Genomic DNA, 18,534 nt, shown 5'->3' on the forward strand with positions numbered 1-18,534 from the left:
GCCAGCAAACTAGCTGCAATAGCGCCTATTCGCGCTTTCGGACCTCGAGAGCGTATGAAACGCTGGCCGTGATATCCGAGTAAGCGCAGAGTATGTGAATGGCTGGACAGGATCGCAAGAGGGCTAGGTTGTGAATATGACATAACTCGAGTGTTGGTCCCTATTTGGTCATCAAGTCTCGAACATTGGATAACTACATGAATAATGTGTATGTACATAGTTATGCATTGACCAGGGTGGCGTGGTACCAAGAAAGATGTGCGTCTTTTTTCTTCTTCCATATTCTATGAGAGACTAACATGCAAGTTCTGACATGCCAAATGCGCAACATATATGGCTTTAAATCCACCACGTACTATATTAGATAAATGCCAGAGACGTGATTGAGGCGGGCCAGCCAATTGCGGGGCGATGAGCTTCATGTCGGGCGAGATTAGCGCGAATGGCACGCGACCCCGCCAACGCCGCCCGGAGCCCTGCATATCATCCGTCCTGCGGCTGTGCAAGTGGCGACGACGGCCTGACAACCGCCCGACTGCTGTCCCCTGTACTTCGAGTCCTCCTCTTCTTCCACTCACATCCCTCTGGTGGAGCTATAAAACACATCATCCCGACATCGACGCTCCTTCATTCATTGCTTCCTCCAAAGATCTGTTCCGTCCAGCAGCACCCGCTGTCCGGGTAGCCTCGCGAAGATGCCTGCGCCACTAGCCAAAGGTGAGTTACTTATGAGCACAGCTCTCCACTTAATGCACGCCTAACTTCGTGTTCTCCGTCTGGGCTCACGATGGTATTCCCCATTCTCCATTCCCCGTGTTTTTTCCTGTCTGTTCCCTAGTCTTCTGCCAACCTGCTTGCAGGCACCGGCCCACGCTCAGCTCCTCCCTGCCATGGAGCTACCACCCCACCATATCGTCCTAACCACCCCTTGACATCAGGCCTTATAATCGCCGCATCCGTTATTGTCGCTGCCGGAATCGCCATTTACGAGTCGCCCCAGGTTCGACAATGGGCTGATCAGACGCGCCGTAAGATTGCCCTTGCGCTGCATAATCTCGGCGATGACATTCAGCCTCGCCGCCCCAGCGAAACGTCAGATGATTTCGAGGAAAGGAAGCGGAGGAGAGAGGAGCTGGTTCGGAGAAATCGGAACGAGCTGATTAGAAGAGCAAGAGAAGAGGGAATTGCCGTGGATCTCGACGAGTTGGCCAGGATTGGGGCCGAGACTGCTGAGGTTGCCGCGCAGAGATCGAGGGCGGATCGCACAAAGAGCTTCGACGACATGGTTGGCAGCGACGGTACTCTCAAGGACAAGGCAAACACGACTGGCACGGATTCTGCAAAGGGCGACATCAGGAAACGCGGCGTGGCCGGCTTTGCCGCCGGCTCAGCTGCGGCGGCTGTTCTCGCAAACCCATTCGACGATGACGCAACTCTCTTGGACAACGACCACCACAACGAAACACTTTCCCCCTCCACCCAAGCTGACACCCGCGAAAGCTCTGCAACCGTCCAACCCGATACTGCCTCCACTCCAGCCGCCGCTACTCTTGTCGACCTAACCCCCACCCCTGACGTCCCATCTTCACCCGCCCAACCCCAAGCCGACGAAGCAGACCAAGCCGCCCAATCCTTCTACTCCATCACATCCTCCACCTCACCCCTCGCAGAACCTCTCGCAGAACCCCGTCCCTCATCCCCCTCCCACCTCTCCACCGGCACCCTAACCCCTCGCTCTGAGCGCTCCATGACCCTCGCCTCCGCCTCCGCCGCCTCCATCCGCGCCGACGACATTGGCATCCTCAGCATGCAAAACGACTCTGATCACGATGCCCGCTCTGAAATCTTCTCCGAGGGCGGCTTCACAGATGCTTTTTCAGAAGGCGGCTTTAGTGAGTTTGACTCTGAGAACCGACCTGGTATCATGACGCCGAGCGAGTGGTCGCATATCGGCAGTGATGACGAGAGTGAGTGGGGGAATGGATACGTTAGTCAGGTGCACCAGTGAAGGGTGTGACTTCTTTCTCTTTTTTTTTCTCACTTTGGATATCAAAATGATATGGGGAGCACTCATGGTGTTCTTGAGTTTTTCCTTTCGTCGTTTTCTTTGTCTCGTTTTCTTGGATTTCGGGGTTTCATTGGCAGATTGGGAAGGGAATGGGTACATGTATCACGGCGTTTTCTCATATTTTTTTAAAGGAAGGTGACAACTGCATACCTCTTTTCTTATTTTCTTCTTTGTATAAGTAGAAAGGAAATATAAGTTTCTACTCTTCACTGCTATTTTTTTTAAAAAAAACTAAACGTCTTCTGTGTTATTGCGGATGTTTGAGGATGCGGATTGATATGTTGGTTGGATCAAAACTGTCCGTCCCCCTACGTACCACATACAGTACAACCACGCTATTGTTGAGGAGCAGTTGGGATTATGTTATGAGAAGGCCCGAGGGGTATTCGGACGGGGATATAATAGGAAGTACATAAGAGGGAACAACAACAATAACCATAGATAGACAACCAACTTTCAGGACAAAAGACCCTTCAGGCCTGAACAATACAATCATTTTATGCATCGAGCACCTGCGCAGATGGAGGTGAAAAATGCTCCACGACACTACAAAAGTAAGACTATGTACATAATACTACCTAGATATAGCATGTGTACGTAAAAAAATAATATCTACGTCTACATGCAAGAGTCCTCAAGTGTTTTCCTACGTGCCAAGTACAATGAGTATAAGGTGTAGCAATGTATGGGTAGAAAAAGGACAGAAACAAAACAAAACAAGAGACTGGTCAGTCTCATTCTTGAGCTTTCTTGAGCTTTCTTACGAAAGACGCCGAGAATGTGATTAAGCTCTAGAATAAAACTCGCCAGTCTCTTTGTATGTAGGAGTTCGCCACATGAGCTAGTTTATTTTAGTTCCCCGAGCGCACGCTACGTCTAGATGGATAACTACCAGCCTAGATAAGGTGATGGGTAGGCAATGTGGATTGTAGACAGCGTCCAAAGTACGGTCGTTCTCGATGAAGAAAATTCAAGCTTCGTTAGTGATAAGCTGCGAACATTCTCACTACTAATAGGGAAACATGGTTGAGAAGAAATCAGCAGTGGCTGAAGGAGCAAGGGGTGTTGATGTTGTTGGGGGGGAAATATTTGACTTTTGATCACGGTGCTGGGATAAGAAAGGTTGGAAATGAAACTCATATCCAACCTTCCTATGGTGCAAGGTATGTGAGTGGGAAATACATATGTTGGTAGTAGCATTGATATGGTCTGGCTGCGAGAAGGGGAAATTGGCTGGGTAATTGAGATTTCTCCTGATCAGACACTATATTGCATAAGTGGGAGAGCTGATATGGGGCTGATAACTGATTCATTTGTTTGGGGGTATCGTAGGTACATGAGATGAGATATCTGGGGGATGCAGTGGGTATAATGGGTGGAAATGTAGAACGCAGTACATGTGATAGAGAACGCAAGACATATGATGGGGGAATACTGGATATGCTTGAATCGACCGAGATTTGGGATTGAACTAAATATGACTGGGCTGGGGCTGATGGGATGAAAAATCAGGAAAGACCGAAGGCAGAATATGAAAGAAGCAGATGTGATGAGCAAGGTTGAGTTAGCTTCCCGTGAGATATGGTGAATCCGAGGGCGTAGTCGTCAATGTATGCCGGGGCATGCATTAGCTGCGTCTCTCAAAGCTCAGACCAGATCGTATGAACGGCACTCATTGAGAGCAGCGGGCGTGCTTTAGAGCACTCAGAAACCTTCGTCTTCTTGTTTTTATCCTGAATGACCGCCTCATCATCAGTACGCTGGCGCTTGGTGTTGGAACCTTCACTCTGGGCAGCAATTGCAGAGGCTGAAAACAACTCCGGGAGCCAAATCTCCTTTTTCCAACTCCAGACCCAAGGCTGACCACTGTTTTCGAAACTTCGAATCGGATGGCCAGGGTCAGTCATGTGTAATACCTTGCCATCCCAAGGACAAACACCCTCGATTCTTGACTTGGGAATGCCGCCGCAACAGAGCCACTCGTAGTCGTGTCCTTTTGCGCAGATCACATCTCTGGTCTTGTTGAATGTGGGCCCCGCCACCTTGAGGTTCGACATGCGAAGTTCCGTAATGGACAACCACATATCCGCGCCGGATTTCTTCAACTGCTCAGGTGTGATAGTACGGCCGTATTGCTCCATTGCTTTCTTATGGATCCATACGGGAATGTCGACTTGTCGAGAGTAACTTTTGATTTTCACGCTTTCTCCAAGCACGTAAGTTTGGGTGAAAACTTTGACAGTTGTTTCACACTCTGCGCGTATAGTGGCAGGAATGAGGCCCTTAGTGTGTATCTTGGCGACGCTTACACGCTGTCCGATGCGCTGACTTCTATCGTAATGGAAATTTGCCCGTCTCTTTGCATGGTCTTGGAATGTGTTAGTTTGGGCTTACCTGAGATAGACGCTTGAGCATGATACTTACCGATACCGTTGAAAACCGATATATATGCAGATGGGATTTTCTTTTGATTCCATACGAGGTGCCTCTCGATTTCTTCCAGAAACATGTTTTGGTCAAGAGAGAAAACCGCAACAGCCTGGAAGGCGTTGTGATCATCCATCTTTAGATCCTTCCTCTTGCGATGCTTCACGTGAGTGTCAACAGTCACATAGCGACTTAGAGTGGCCGAAGTTTCGTAGAAGGTCCGGTAGAAATCTTTTGGCAACAAGCTGCACTGGACACGCATGTTTTCGTCTTGAGAGTCGAATGTGCTACGTTTGGTCAGTATTTTCGGGATACAATGTAAGATTTTGAGACGAACATATCAATGGTGCCCAAGAACCGAGATTTGACTTCTCTTCGCTGGTTCTCCGCTAGATCACCCGTGAAGTAAGAATCTTGTTCTTCTTCATCATCATCATCATCGTCGTCATCATCAGGAGTTGGTTGGTTGGAGGCAGTGTGCGCCGCTGGCTGAGAATCATCTATAAGTTGTGAAGCCTCTGATTCAGCCTCCAAGTCAGAGACATCTTGTCCATGGATTGGGCTTGCGCATGTTGCTTCCGAGACCGGTGTCGAAGTCTCCTCAAGCGTATTTGTATGCGCAGGGGATGCGGACTTGGGCAAGTCCATGCTGGAGGTAGGTAATGACAAGGATAGACTATGGATGGATATGAAATAGTATCAAGTGGAGAAGAGGATGAAAGGATGCTCCCTCAGTTTGATGGTTTATATACCCAGAGGGAAGATTGGTACCGTACTAGAGGGGCTCTAGAAGTGAGAGCCTGAGGTAAAATCAGAGTGTGTATAGGTCGAGAAGTGAGAGAAGAACAGGCTAATATCAGAACTTTCATGGAGAGATATATGGGGATTTTTTATTTCAAAATCACTAGTAAGAGTTGCAAACTCTCCACTGATACTGAATTTCGAACTCGGATGGGCGTCATGATCTTGGAAGAGAGAGAATATAACCCTGAATAATGGCCAATAGTGCATGACGCCGAAGAGATTATTCTCAATAAAATCATTTGGTATAACCATTACAGACACGATTACCGGGGCACGGCGTTGTGCAAGTGTATATGTATCTCTTGAATGGATAGGTGATAAGAGTGGGGGTGTGAGTGCTCCAATTCGACTACGTACTTGGAAACAAAACGGTGATACTCGAAACATCATGCAAATATCACTTTCTGAGTAAGTTTGCTTTTATCTGACTCTGGCAAGATGTTATGTTATGAAGTGGGGCAGGTCGTTAGACGTAATATGCAGTCTCACCGCCAAGCACTACGCGTGTCTGATTGGTGGCCGCAACCGCGTCTCAGCGAGCTGTCACTTGCGACACGCAACTCACAACCGCTCCACGGGGGCATTTCCAGATTGAATGACCTTTCGAACCTCGCCACAGCTACAATGAGCTCGTCAATAGAGACGGAGATACTGAACAAATACAATCTCACGACGCTGTACCCTGCGGTATGGCCCGAGGAGAAGGATGCTGCCGATGAAGATGAGGAGTATGTCGACCCAGCGACCAAAGTCACCCAGAAACCCGTTCGCCGATCGCAGTCGCGCTTCTCTATACTAGAACCCAGCCCCCGATTTTCGCGGCAGATTCCCGGAGCAGAGCGGTCCAAGGATGGCGTGGAGACGCTGGTACAGAAGGATGAACAGGACCCGTTGGGCATGTATCCCAGTGTAGTGCAGGTGCTGCGAGCCAAGAACGTGCAGGTCGAGGATGATATCAAGCTGCGTATGTTTAAACAACATAGCAATACACATGGGGCATGTCTAATGGCCCACAGGCAACCGCTTCCTCTTGAGCTCCACTACCTTCTCGCCCTCCCTCTTCCTTTCCCAAGTCCACAATGAAGCCTCTACAGACGCCCTTCTCTCCGGTCTTGACTTCCTTTCTCGCTCTATTGAGAAGAAGTCAGCCTCGCTCAAGGTCCTTGTCGAGTCCAACTTTGACCGTTTTGTGGGCGCAAAGGCTACCATTGACCGCGTCTACAACGAGATGCGCGCCCAAGGAAAAGATCAGTCGGAATCGCTCAGTGCTCCACCACAAGGTCGCACAAGAAGCCGTTCCAGTTTCTCTGGTCGCAAGTCGAGCGCAAACCTCTCATCGGGCATGGTCGATGCTGTGCCCGCGGAAAAGAGGAAGAATGCCTTGGTCAAGGAGAGCGAATATGGTGTACAAGGCATCAAGGCCCCGCTGACCGAAGTCGCTGTCAAAGCAGAGGAAGTGTGGGGTCCTGCGCTGAACGGGCGAGAAAGAGAAGAGACACTCAAGTCCATTTTAGAATCTGTGGAGCACCATCGCGGCATGTTCGAAGTTGGGTCCGCTATAGAGGAGGCAATACGCCACAAAGACCACGAGACAATTGTAGAAGAATACAAGCGCGCGGGCAAGTATGCAGAGGAAGCCCGATACGTTGCGGAGCAAGCGACTTCTGCACAGACACCACTTACCGACTCCGAGATACACCAGGTCATTGTTACAGCAAGAATGTGGTCGGATGTGGAGCGACAGATTGAAAAGTTCAAGCGAGATTCGTGGAAACGCCTCACAGCGACGCACTTCACAAACCTGCAAACTGGAAGTGAGGAGACCAAGTCGGACGAGTACCTGAGCATCATTTCAATATTGCTCGAGTTGGGTGTAGAGGAAAATCCAATCTGGGCATGGCTCATCTCACGATATGAGCACCTCAAACTGCACATCAACTCTACCTGTCAGCGTTCAGTCGTTGAAATCGAGATCCTTCGCCGCCATTTGGTTCACGGTGAAAAGCCGAGCCTGCGTTTACTGCAAAAGCATTTGCGTTCGGTTCCGACTAGCAGCAATATCAGTGCTGAGCCATACAAGTTGGACACTCCCAAAGTGATCGAATTCTGGGAGCACGTGTATGCTTTGATGAACACACTTCTCTCTACAAAAGGCGGGTTGCTGGGGGAGCTTATCGAATACTGGGATATTGCCCAATCTTTCCTCTCTGGACGCGCGCAAAGGAATTTGCCCACAGGTCATCACGGCCAGTCATCTGTACATCATCGGCTGAGTAGCGAAAACAAGGCCGAGCTAGAGAGGGGTACTACGGAGCTCATTGGTATTCTCCGAGACCATCTGTTCTCATTCTTTTCAGACCCACCTATCGAGGATGTGTCACTACTCTTCTCGCCATTACCACCGACAACTCCTACACCGACAACTCCTGGAACACCAAGAAGCGGTATTCTGAGTCCCACCTCGGCAACCAGGTCACGATTTGACCTCAGCAAAGTACCACCACCATCACCCAGTCGAGGTGAAACATGGGAGAAGTATGCCTTCTGGCCTCCTCATTCCAATGCTCTATCTGGATCTCATTATCTCTCCAAGACCCTTGTTCTGATTGGCACTGCAGCCAATGAGTTGGCGTCATTACAAGTGCCAGAGCCTGGAGGCAGTGGGCGCATTGATGAGTCCTTGCGATTACTGCTGGGTGGAGTGCGTGAGCGCTCTGTGCAGGCTGTATGTGCAGCCTGGAATACTGATGCAGAGAAACTCAAAGTGCTTGAGGACTGGACCCGCCATGTTGACCGCAAGGATGTTACAAATCTGCCTCAGCGCTTCCTGGCAGTACAGAGTTTCCTGCTGAATAACCTTCAGAAGATACTCTATGTCGAGGCATCGAGCAAGACCAAGATTGATGTGGTTGTGCCGCCGAGCAACAAACTGCTGCAGATGGTTAGAAGCCAGTTCGTGACGAGCTTGTACAGAACACTGAGCGGTATGGTTGAATGTGCTGAAAGAGGCAGAAAGGCACTTGGCGACGAATTCGAGGTCAAGAGTGATGACCTTACCATTGACGAGCAGGAAGACCATACTGGAAACGAGTGGGGCAGAGTTGATGCCAACAAAAAGGTAGGAACCCTCAACTATTGCAAAGAACGTATTAGTCTAACAACCAATAGTCAATCCGACTCCTCCTGACCCTCGCCAACATGTCCGCCTTCCAATCAGAAATAACACCAACCCTTCTCAACCTTTTCGAAACCCTCTTCAGCGTCCAACTCACTGACGAAACAAACCGCATCCGCGACGTCCTCTCCCAACTCGACTCGCAACTCTTCCGCTCCTACACCAAGCCCCACGCCACAAAAATAAACTCGACAATTCAATCAGGCATCTTCTCTCCAGCCTGGGCTCCCCCTCCCGGCCCGAACCAAAAATCCGTCGCAGACCGCGACCCAAGCCCCTACGTCTTCTCGGTCCTCCTCGACCTCGTAATCGTGCACACCGAATCCAGCACCACCTCCGCACCCCTCACCCCACGCATCCTGCGCTCCCTCTTCGAATCCACCACCGCCTCCCTAATCCAAACATTTCAGTCCGACAACCTTCCCACCATCTCCCTCCCGCAACTCATGCAAGCAACCCTCGATGTGGAATTCATGGCGCAAACGCTCTCGGCGTATACGACAGAGCAGGCGTCGCAGATCCAGACGGATATTTATCAGGTCCTCGACCAGAAGACAGATAATGCGGCGAGAGTCAAGTTGCAGGATGAGTTGGGCAATTTGAGGACAGTGTTGAAGAGATTGAGGGAGGGGACGAAGGTCCAGTTTGCGTGTTTTAGGCGAGTTAAGAGGGCTAATACGGGGCAGATGGCTGGGTCGGGTGGAGGTGGAGGTGGGGAGGATGAGAGGGGCAGGCGGTAGGAAAGTTGATGTTTGTGGAGCTCGAGGGAGTGAGAGAGAAAGTTGGTTGGAGAAGGCTCTGTTGTACAGGTGCCTTGATCTGTTGTTTAGACTCATGTAGATATCTTGGTGAACTGATTGATTTCCACGCAGACAAGCCTTTGTCTCTTGTCACCATCACGATCCGTAAAAATATGTCATGAGTGTAAAGAGGCCTTGGTATTCCCACAATTCTATCGCTCTACAAAACATGTAGCCCCTCATATGAACCAAAAGAGGCGATTGTCCCGACTTAAAAAAACGAATAAAACAACGCCGCGAATGCATACTTCTATGTCACCTTATGCCACCTTGATTCATTCATCGTACAAAATGCTTATGCAAAAAAAAAAGAAGCTAATCTTACACATCCTCAGCACGTGACAGGGGATGCTCCTCAAAATACCGGAGAAGCGTCTGGTACAAGACGAGCATAGTACCAGACTGCACGCTCGTCCAGACCGCACGGGGTCCTACGCCTCTGAACCAGCCAGCCACGCCTTCAGTCTTGTATATTATCTTTAAACCCGTGACGACAGATGATGTGTCGAGCGTTGCTGCGCCATGTGCTTTGAGCGTCGTTGAGGGCGACGAGGTAGATATGGGTCTGCTTTGCGTTGTAGAGCGCGGGGCAACAGACTGTGTGAGTGGTGCATGTTTCGTTGTTGATGCTGGGGAAAGCGAGATTTTGGGTGCGGCTGGGGAGGCTGGAGAAGGACCGTTGTGCTGGGTTTGGATGCGAGTTTTGACTACGTCAAGAGGTGTGGTTATGACACCGGCCATTCCTCCTGCTGTTGCTGCGGTCGCAATTTCCAGGGGGAGTCCAATGTTGTTAGTACCCATGTACTTTTTTGCCCAGCCGCGCTCTTCTTCGTAAAAGGCGAATTGCAGTGCGGAAAAGGGCAAGTCGCGCCAAAGTGTTGCTTTGTAGCCGTGGAAAAGGGCGCTGTAACCTTCGGTTCGGGCGATTGTGCGCGCGGCGTCAATGGTAGAGCGATAATTGTAGCCGGAATTGAAGTAAGGGTTGTTATGTCGGCCTTGCAATTGAAGGCGGGTCTTGAGGACTTCCGACGGGACGTATGCGGGGGCTGCTGCGAGGTCGGCTAGGAGACCTGATAACATATTAGCATATTTCTTCTGAGTGTAGGTTAGGCATCAGTGTACCTGCTGAGAAATATGCGACTGATGGAGTGACGCCATAGTCGATCATAGTCCGCTTTGTCCATTCATATGCGCCAAAGAAGCACATGGTGCCAATGAACGATCCAAGAAAGGCAGGTTCAACACCGCCATACAATCCTCTTTTGAATCCCTCTTGCCGCCATATGGTGTAGTATGTATTACCCATGGATGTGTACTTTGGTGGCATATGCGGGTCGCCCTGTTGGCGCGTCTTTACAGTGTCGAGTGAGTGCATCAGCATGTCGCCTGTGGTGCCTCCTATGCCTCCTGCCAGCATTGCCTGTAAATGGTCAATTGGCATGCCTTCATGTTTGCCGGCTAAGCATCCTCACATGTAGGTATGGCGGCCGCGCTGCTTCGTCGTCTATCTCCTCCTCGTCAATCACTCTTCGCTTGGTATCCTCCATGGGCGGCGCCCTTGCTCGTGTTGTATTTGCGACATAGTCCCGGCTACTATCGGTGAGAGTACTGGTAGAGTCTCCGTTGGTGAAGAAGTTGGCCACGCGGGCAAGTACCATGAGCGCTTAGATGGCGGTGGTGCGCTGTGGGAAGAATTGTGAGTGATGTAGCGGGAATGCTGCAAATATAGAAGGCAGACGCAGGGAAGCAGGGCGATAAAAGCAAAAAGTGACGTTGCAGCCGATGCGGGCCTGCGATGATGCTGCTGTCTAGAAAATTTCGGCCAAGGCCGGGACTGCGCCACAGCGGCGCTACATGACCCCTTGCATGCACCGCCACAACGGAGCACAGGGACCTGATGAGGCCCTGATTAGCACAGATAAGAGGCCAGACTACGGAGGGAGCTGTCATGTATCGGATGCAGCACGAAACATGCACAACGTGGCCCTGCGCGTAACGACAATGCGCTGTCCTGCTGCAGATCAGGACAAAGGGCTTCAAGGCTGGGCCCTATAGCCGCCGACTTAGCGCCCATCTGACCCACGTGAGCCCCAGCCTTCGTGTTTACATCTCGAGCCTCGCGTACCACTAACTCTCTTCCCACCTGGTCAACACCACACCGCCCCCACCTTTTCTCGCACCCCATTCTCTTTTCGCCTCATTATTTATATCATTGTAATCGCCACGCGCACGCGACTCAGACTGTACCATTCACCATGTCTCACACTTGGCTGCAGAAGAAGCGCAAAGCCGACCTGATTGACCTTGCACAGAAGGCTAGACTCCCCGAGTAGGCTCAAATCGATCTTGCGCGTATGCCGCGAAACTAATACTCGCCCCGTAGTGCGGATGGTCTGTTGAAGGATGATTTGGTGGAATCGCTGGCAAACCATCTGAACTCCAATGAGACGCTGTATGCCAAACTCCCAGAATTCCGCGACTACTATGGTCGCAACGGATCGCCTGTGAAGCGCGAGCGCTCGTCGCCTACGGCACCTGTTACTGTGACCAAGACGACGCGCCGACGCACAATTATCAAGGAGCCTGCGTACGTCATACCCCAAGCACGCGACGCGTTGCGCGTTGAGACTGACACCTTCACAGTGAAGAAGAGCCTAAGCCTGAACGTACCCCGGTTGTGGAACGCACCCCAGCTGTAGAGCGCAGCACAGCTATAGAGCGCAGAAGTGCCTTTGAGAACAGCGCCGTAAAGTCGCGAACGCCTAAACCAGTTTCTCGACGCGTCTCTGAAATCGCTCCCCAAGTTGATATTCCCCCATCGCCTGCGCAACTAGCTGAAGTTGCAGACCAATCGCTTCAGATTGTAAAGACAAAGGCCACTGAAATTTGGGACAGGACCAGGATCGACGAGCTGAAGGAGTTTATTCGTGAAAACGCAAGCTCTGTTGCTACCATTCAGACGATAATCCTGCTCATTGAGGCTGTGGGACTCCAGTGGAACACGCTTGATACGACACCTCTGTTTGCTACGCCCGCTGCGCTCGCTTCATACTCCAACAGCCAGGAAATCAGAGGTCCTAACGGTTGGGCACTTCTGACGGCCGACTGGTGGGCGCCCGCAACCCTGTGGTCACTAACCAGCTGGGTCCTGCCGCTCTTCTTCTCATACTTCTTCAACCTGACTCTCCGTTCAAACACCTCCCGCAAATCAGATGATCGCCAGTATCCCGCTGATCCTCTCATCTTCAACATTGCACGGGCGATATTGGCTTACAGCGCGTACCGGGACACTACCAACACGTCTCTTGTCCCGAGGGCCTGGGGTCCTTTCTCCGAGTTTGCAGTAGCCCGCGTTGGAAACCACGTGCCTGGAGGATATTACGGTCTACAAATCAGCTCAATTGTCGGTATACTTGTCAGCTTGTACGATGCTGCGTTGAAGAAGTAAGCAATGATTAGCTCACGACCAAAACACGACCGAGATTGGAGAGATTGGATCTTCGATGCTCGCGTCCTCGATGGCGTTCGGGATTTGATACCTGGGATAGCAGCAGGCTGGATCTTTGGAACCGTTTGTTGAATTCATTTTATCATCATCAGCGATCATTCTTATCCTGTATGGTTTGTACTCCTATATGAAGACTTCAAATAAGCAAAGTCACACAAAGATCATTTCAGATTTGTGTAACATGAATAAATGTGGAGAGCATAGTGATGTAATTGTCCGTATGGAGAGTTAAGCTTTTAGGCCGCCTACACTCGCTTCAATGGCTCTAGCGTGGTGGCGCCGCACATGCGGGCCGTTTCGCTCTTACAATGGACGCTACGTTCTTACTGTACACCCACACTACTCTCACTTTGCCGGTCTAGCCCCGATCTATATCTCCAAGTATCTTCATTTACCCGAAAGAGCAATCTTACTCCAGCGTCTCACGTGATCGTACACTGAACTTCACTTTCCAAAATGGCTGCCAACTTTCTGCAAATGCTCGAAAATATGCAGCCGCGGTCTAAGCGGTGAGCACCAGTGGCCCAGATGGGCGGCCCTTTGCTGACATGTACACGAAGCACGATAGAGGATCTCATAAACTCTGATGATCAGCTCGTTGGCATGGACGGCATGGAACTCAGAGGCTGGACCCAGGCCAATCCCACTGCGCCTAGCCGTGACCTGAAAGATCCAGTGGGCCAAACTCTCCTCGCTGCATTCAATGGAGAATTCGATGCGCTACAAAATTATTGCGAGATGATGATTAAACAACTAGGCGGGGATGAAAACGCACGTGAGACTGTCAGACAGGACATGTACGCGAAGAGATGGGGTCCTGTCAAAACCCCTGTCTATGCAATATTACTACCAGCACTCCACATGCTCCCAGGAAAGAAGGAGGAGCTACTCGGAATAGTAAAGTACCTTGCCAATGATCTCAAAGTACCAGTCGACGGAAAAGACGTCCTAGGCTCCACAGCACTATTCTGGGCCATATCTACAAAGCCCTATGTACAACCAGAATTTGCGCAAATTCTCTTCGATGCAGGAGGTTCTGTCAACACCAAAAACAGATTCAATGCTACTCCAGCAAGCGAGATAGCGCAAGCAGATCTTCACGGCGATACTACCAAGAACGTGCAGATGATGAAGTGGTACATCGAGCATGGGGGTGATATCGAAAACAAAGATACTGACGGTATGAGTGTCAAGATTTTGGTTGAGATGATGAAGAAGAAGGTGCCGCAGATGGCCGAGGTTATTCAGAATGGGAGGGGACCGAGGAAAGAAGGGGATTGCACGACTTGTGGGAGGAGTCCCAAGGGTGAAAAGACGTTTCCGGCTTGTGCGAAATGTAAGAAGGCGAGGTATTGTTCGCAGGAGTGTCAGAAGGTGGATTGGAAGACGCATAAGAAGACGTGTGTTGCATCGTAGATGGTGAAACATTGGGAAATGAAGAGGTGGGGGAGGAGGCGAATCACGACGAGTACGCTTTGAAAGGACTACTATTTCTAGTACTGTTTTAGCATACTGCTTTCTCTTTTTATCTATAAGCAAAACGGAGCTTCGTTTTCTAGGTAGATCTCTCTTCGTAGCTAAAAACTCCGTTTTGTTACTAGATTAGTAGTATAGTCCACTACGTGACTAATACGTGACTAGAATTTGGGTAAAGATGTAACCCTAACTAAACATCCCCCCTCTTTTTTTCCATCTTAATCTGGGCAAAAGGTAAGTAGAGCTCCTCATGTCGAAGCCCTAAACCCAGAAGGGTAACAAAAAGCACACGGATAACGAATAACCGAAAATGCCATGAAGTCGCCTATCCAAGATGCGGGGATCGGCACATGTTGTGGGCTATACTATTACTTTGGTGGCTTTGTTGATTGATCTGACCGGTTGCGGAAGTTGTGTAGATCCGTGTTTCTAGGCCTGTCGGAATAGTCGGATGAAAGCTACCCCATAATATCAGTCAAAGTTACTTGTACAGCTAACATGACCCGAGGTATGTACAACCAATAACCGACCTGGAGACAACTCATTTGTCCTTTCACAAAGCTGCTATAGGTATTGGATGTCAAACCCTAGTGAAGATAAAACCAACCATTCATGTTTAAATACAAAACAAGTTTGTTACAGCTTTGAGGGGTATTACTAGTGGTACTTGTTCTGTGCTGACTAGTTGGCTGAGAAGGTCTACTGTTATTACTACTATCGTACAAGTACAACCACACCAGCCCTTGACATCCGCTGGCTTCGTTCCCGTGTTACGTATATATAAGTACATCCTCTATGAAATCATCTTTTGCAACACCATAGCCAGTCTCGAGAAGGCAATTTGTGCTCCATTCACCAACGCAGTCAGAACCAAACAAGAATCAACGCTTGATCACAGCCTTCAACAATGTCGTCCCAAACTATCTACCCATCTCTATGCGGCAAGGTCATCACAATTTCAGGTGCAGCATCGGGTATGGGTCTTGTAACTGCTAAACTGCTGTACCCGATGGGAGCCAAGCTCTCCCTAGCCGATATTAACAAAGCTGCACTAGAGGAGGCAGCCAACGCTCTGAGAGCGTCCAACTCATCCGGTACCGACGACATCCTCACAACCGTTGTCGACGTCAGCTCTTCATCTCAAGTTGACAATTGGATCCAAGCCACAGTGGCCAAATTCGGCGCTCTCAACGGCGCGGCAAACTACGCTGGCATCTTCATCAAATCATCAAAGATTGTAGACACGACTGACGAAGAATGGGCAAAAATACAAAGTGTCAACCAAGATGGCACGTTCTATGCAGTGCGCGCGCAACTTCGAGTCATGAGTAAGCAAGGCACTGGAGGCAGCATCGTGAACACAGCAAGTCTCGCAGGCCTGGCTGGTCGCTTTGCATGTGCGCCTTACACAGCGAGTAAGCACGGTGTCGTTGGCATAACAAGAGTTGCGGCCAACGAGGTGGGGCACTTGGGAATCCGGGTTAGTGCCATTTCACCGTAAGTACCCTCGTTACTTTTGTCACGTATTGTTAGAACGTGCAAAGGCTGATGTGAGATGCAGAGGTGCAATCAATACGCCCATGTTCACAACAGCTGCAACCCCAGAGATATTGACGGAGGTGGAGCATGGTATTCCTCTGAAAAGAACGGGCGGGCCCGAAGAGGTGGCGAGGTTGGCGATTTATTTACTAAGTGATGATAGTAGCTACTCCACGGGCGGGGTGCATGCTGTTGATGGAGGAGTATTGAGCTGATGGGGAAACTTGAATATCAACGGACGGAAGAGTCTGTTTGAGTACTCCGTTTTTTTTCGTGTCGATTTCTGGACTGATCTAGGTTAGTGGGAGTTGGTCAGCGTTGCGACTGGGAACGACCAGACTAGAGTAAAGAATGAAGGCGCTGTTATCCGTTGTATAGTAGTAGTATCGTAACAGCTATGTAAGGGTCACGTGACATGTCAGTTCTACCAGAAATCAACAGATACTTTATAGTCATATTGTAAAACCAGGTTCTCAGCTATATTCAGAGGCCTAGGGGTAATACTAGAGGAATCACCTACGTCTTCTACTAGCTTCAAAATATACATTTTACTAGACGGGATGGCATTTCCAGCACCATTTTCCAAATGGAGCCTAGATCTGGTCAGCTACATACGAAAGATAGGATCGGACTGAACCGAACCTCCATTACATGCGAGAAGCGCGAGAATGTGGCGTCACATGGCAGATGCATGTAGATAGGATTGTATTTCGCATTATCATAATCCTAATGGGGTTTAAAAGTGGGGGCGGGGAACTCCTTCGAGCGTATCGTCATCTACAAAGCATCGACGTCATGTTTATAGCGTGCTTCCCCAGAATTCTGGATATCACCCCAGGAAAGTTTGTTTCAAGATACTCAAGGACCATTTTCTCAGGTAATCAATAATAAAGATGCGGCTGAATCCAAACGGCGACGCCGCCACCTTCCCCAAGCGCTCAGGTCTTCCGCACGTATCAGGCACCCCGAAAGGTAACGCCTGGTTCTGGGGCGGCGCTGACGAACTTGGCCGCTTGAACCTGCTCACCCCCGAACGAACCCTCACAACCGTACAAGAAAATGTCAAAACAGGCGATTCCATCTCTCTCGATCTCCCCCTTAATGTCCCCAGCCCAGCTCTCTTCGGCCGCCTGGGGCTCAAACACCGCATCCGATCAGCTGTCAAAGGCGCCTATGACGACGAAGTATCGTACAACACGCAAAGCAGCACCCAGTGGGACGGCTTCCGCCATTTTGCCCACCCAACGTACGGATGCCACTACAATGGCGTTTTGTCAGATGACATCATGACGAATGTGAATGATGACGGGGAAGACGGCGAGGACGCCCCTGAGCCATCGCGTAAACTGGGTATAGATGCTTGGGCAAAGAAGGGAATCATTGGACGCGGCGTACTTCTCGATGTATGGACTTGGTCGCAAAAACAAGGCAAAGAATACGACCCTTTTACTCGATGCGCCATCACAGCCGAGGACTTGAAGGCGTGTGCAAAGAGCCAGGGGACCGAGTTGCGCACAGCGGATATTCTCCTGGTTAGGACGGGATGGCAGGAAAAGTATAACGCGTTTTCTGCGGCTGGAAAGGTGGATTTGGCTGCGCTGGCGCTGGATAAGCATTTCTATGTGGGACTGGCGTCGGATGAGGAGATGAAGGATTTCTTGTACGATGGATATTTTGCGGCGGCTGCGACGGATTGTGTGGGATTTGAGGTTTGGCCGCCACCGACTTGGGATGTGAGTTTACACGCTAATATGCTTCCGCTGTGGGGGATGCCGATTGGTGAGCTTTGGAACTTGGAAGAGCTGACGAAGAGGTGCGAAAAGGAGGGGAGGTGGACTTTCTTGCTTGTGAGTAAGCCGAGTGATGTACCGGGCGGTGTGGCGTGTGTGCCGAATGCTGTGGCAATCTTCTGAAGGGTTGGAGATGAGTGTAAGTTTATGAATGATCAGTTGAGAGATCCTGTATCGTTGTATAAGCTTGAGGCGTATATGTCTTTTGATTTGGTTTTTGGATACATTGTAGTGCGATATCTGTTATAAATTCCAGTACCACAGTTGTAGTAACCCCATACATCACCCTAAAGCCGAATGCTTTGAGAAACTGCTGCTGAAAAAGCTTCTACCTCATCACCAGACCCTCTCAAAACACCACATAAAGAACAGATTGCTGTGCCCCTTTCGGTCGTCGGGAACCCTTCAAATACACGCTCGCACTAACCGCCTCAACAAGATCAGCCCGCCATCCCACTTCTGTTGTCTGCAGTCTGGTTCAGTTTCCTGATCTCGCGCCATTGTTCAGTAGCTTGGGTGAAGGAAAATATTAGCGGGACCGTCTGCTCTACTATGTGGAACAACTAGATACGCGGATGCTCATTTTTATAAACCCGCTCTCTCGAGATGGCTGTGGCGTAGTCGTCCTTCGATCGTCTCGCCTCACTGAAGAATTTGGCTGTCATGGCGACGATTCCTACACATGCAGTAGTCCGTTTGGATCAATTCGTGCCATCTTTTTACCTTTTTATGAAGAGATTGAAATCTCAGGAAAATCCTTAGTCCCAGCTTGAACTATTTTGTGGGATTAGGTATTTCACTTCTGCCAAATACACGGACGAAGTTCCATGAGTGGGCTGGCCATAATGGCGAGATTCATCGGGTTCAAGTTGGATAGCAGCATTGGGTTGTTTTCGATTCATTGGAGGCTAACACGATATTGTAATGTGACCGCCAAAGGAAGGATG

At 49.9% G+C, this 18,534-nt stretch overlaps 8 protein-coding genes across 8 annotated transcripts; 6 read left to right on the forward strand and 2 right to left on the reverse strand.

Annotated features, from left to right (window-relative positions):
- Positions 1-695: 695 nt before the first annotated feature.
- COCCADRAFT_23758 (uncharacterized protein) lies at positions 696-2,008 on the forward strand (the record flags this gene model as incomplete). The annotated part of the gene is made up of 2 exons (XM_007711015.1): positions 696-717; positions 861-2,008. The coding sequence occupies 2 exons, from the start codon at positions 696-698 to the stop codon at positions 2,006-2,008; spliced, it is 1,170 nt and encodes a 389-aa protein (XP_007709205.1).
- A 1,700-nt stretch (positions 2,009-3,708) lies between these two features.
- On the reverse strand, positions 3,709-5,143 carry COCCADRAFT_88064 (uncharacterized protein; the record flags this gene model as incomplete). Its single annotated transcript, XM_007711064.1, has 3 exons — positions 3,709-4,436; positions 4,493-4,782; positions 4,833-5,143. 3 exons carry the CDS (start codon positions 5,141-5,143, stop codon positions 3,709-3,711), a joined length of 1,329 nt encoding a protein of 442 aa, XP_007709254.1.
- Positions 5,144-5,923: 780 nt separating this feature from the next.
- Positions 5,924-9,214, forward strand: COCCADRAFT_88112 (uncharacterized protein; the record flags this gene model as incomplete). The annotated part of the gene is made up of 3 exons (XM_007711065.1): positions 5,924-6,263; positions 6,316-8,417; positions 8,468-9,214. The coding sequence occupies 3 exons, from the start codon at positions 5,924-5,926 to the stop codon at positions 9,212-9,214; spliced, it is 3,189 nt and encodes a 1,062-aa protein (XP_007709255.1).
- A 381-nt stretch (positions 9,215-9,595) lies between these two features.
- Positions 9,596-10,932, reverse strand: COCCADRAFT_34175 (uncharacterized protein; the record flags this gene model as incomplete). Its single annotated transcript, XM_007711032.1, has 3 exons — positions 9,596-10,344; positions 10,397-10,694; positions 10,747-10,932. 3 exons carry the CDS (start codon positions 10,930-10,932, stop codon positions 9,596-9,598), a joined length of 1,233 nt encoding a protein of 410 aa, XP_007709222.1.
- Positions 10,933-11,529: 597 nt separating this feature from the next.
- Positions 11,530-12,722, forward strand: COCCADRAFT_2481 (uncharacterized protein; the record flags this gene model as incomplete). The annotated part of the gene is made up of 3 exons (XM_007711001.1): positions 11,530-11,603; positions 11,658-11,861; positions 11,918-12,722. 3 exons carry the CDS (start codon positions 11,530-11,532, stop codon positions 12,720-12,722), a joined length of 1,083 nt encoding a protein of 360 aa, XP_007709191.1.
- Positions 12,723-13,238: 516 nt separating this feature from the next.
- Positions 13,239-14,198, forward strand: COCCADRAFT_2482 (uncharacterized protein; the record flags this gene model as incomplete). Its single annotated transcript, XM_007711002.1, has 2 exons — positions 13,239-13,291; positions 13,343-14,198. The coding sequence occupies 2 exons, from the start codon at positions 13,239-13,241 to the stop codon at positions 14,196-14,198; spliced, it is 909 nt and encodes a 302-aa protein (XP_007709192.1).
- A 967-nt stretch (positions 14,199-15,165) lies between these two features.
- COCCADRAFT_88079 (uncharacterized protein) lies at positions 15,166-16,012 on the forward strand (the record flags this gene model as incomplete). The annotated part of the gene is made up of 2 exons (XM_007711066.1): positions 15,166-15,755; positions 15,820-16,012. 2 exons carry the CDS (start codon positions 15,166-15,168, stop codon positions 16,010-16,012), a joined length of 783 nt encoding a protein of 260 aa, XP_007709256.1.
- Positions 16,013-16,690: 678 nt separating this feature from the next.
- On the forward strand, positions 16,691-17,710 carry COCCADRAFT_23765 (uncharacterized protein; the record flags this gene model as incomplete). The annotated part of the gene is made up of 1 exon (XM_007711016.1): positions 16,691-17,710. One exon carries the CDS (start codon positions 16,691-16,693, stop codon positions 17,708-17,710), a length of 1,020 nt encoding a protein of 339 aa, XP_007709206.1.
- Between the last annotated feature and the right edge of the window lie 824 nt (positions 17,711-18,534).

This window comes from Bipolaris zeicola, assembly GCF_000523435.1.
Source record: "Bipolaris zeicola 26-R-13 unplaced genomic scaffold scaffold_24, whole genome shotgun sequence".
In the NCBI taxonomy this organism is placed as follows: domain Eukaryota; kingdom Fungi; phylum Ascomycota; class Dothideomycetes; order Pleosporales; family Pleosporaceae; genus Bipolaris; species Bipolaris zeicola.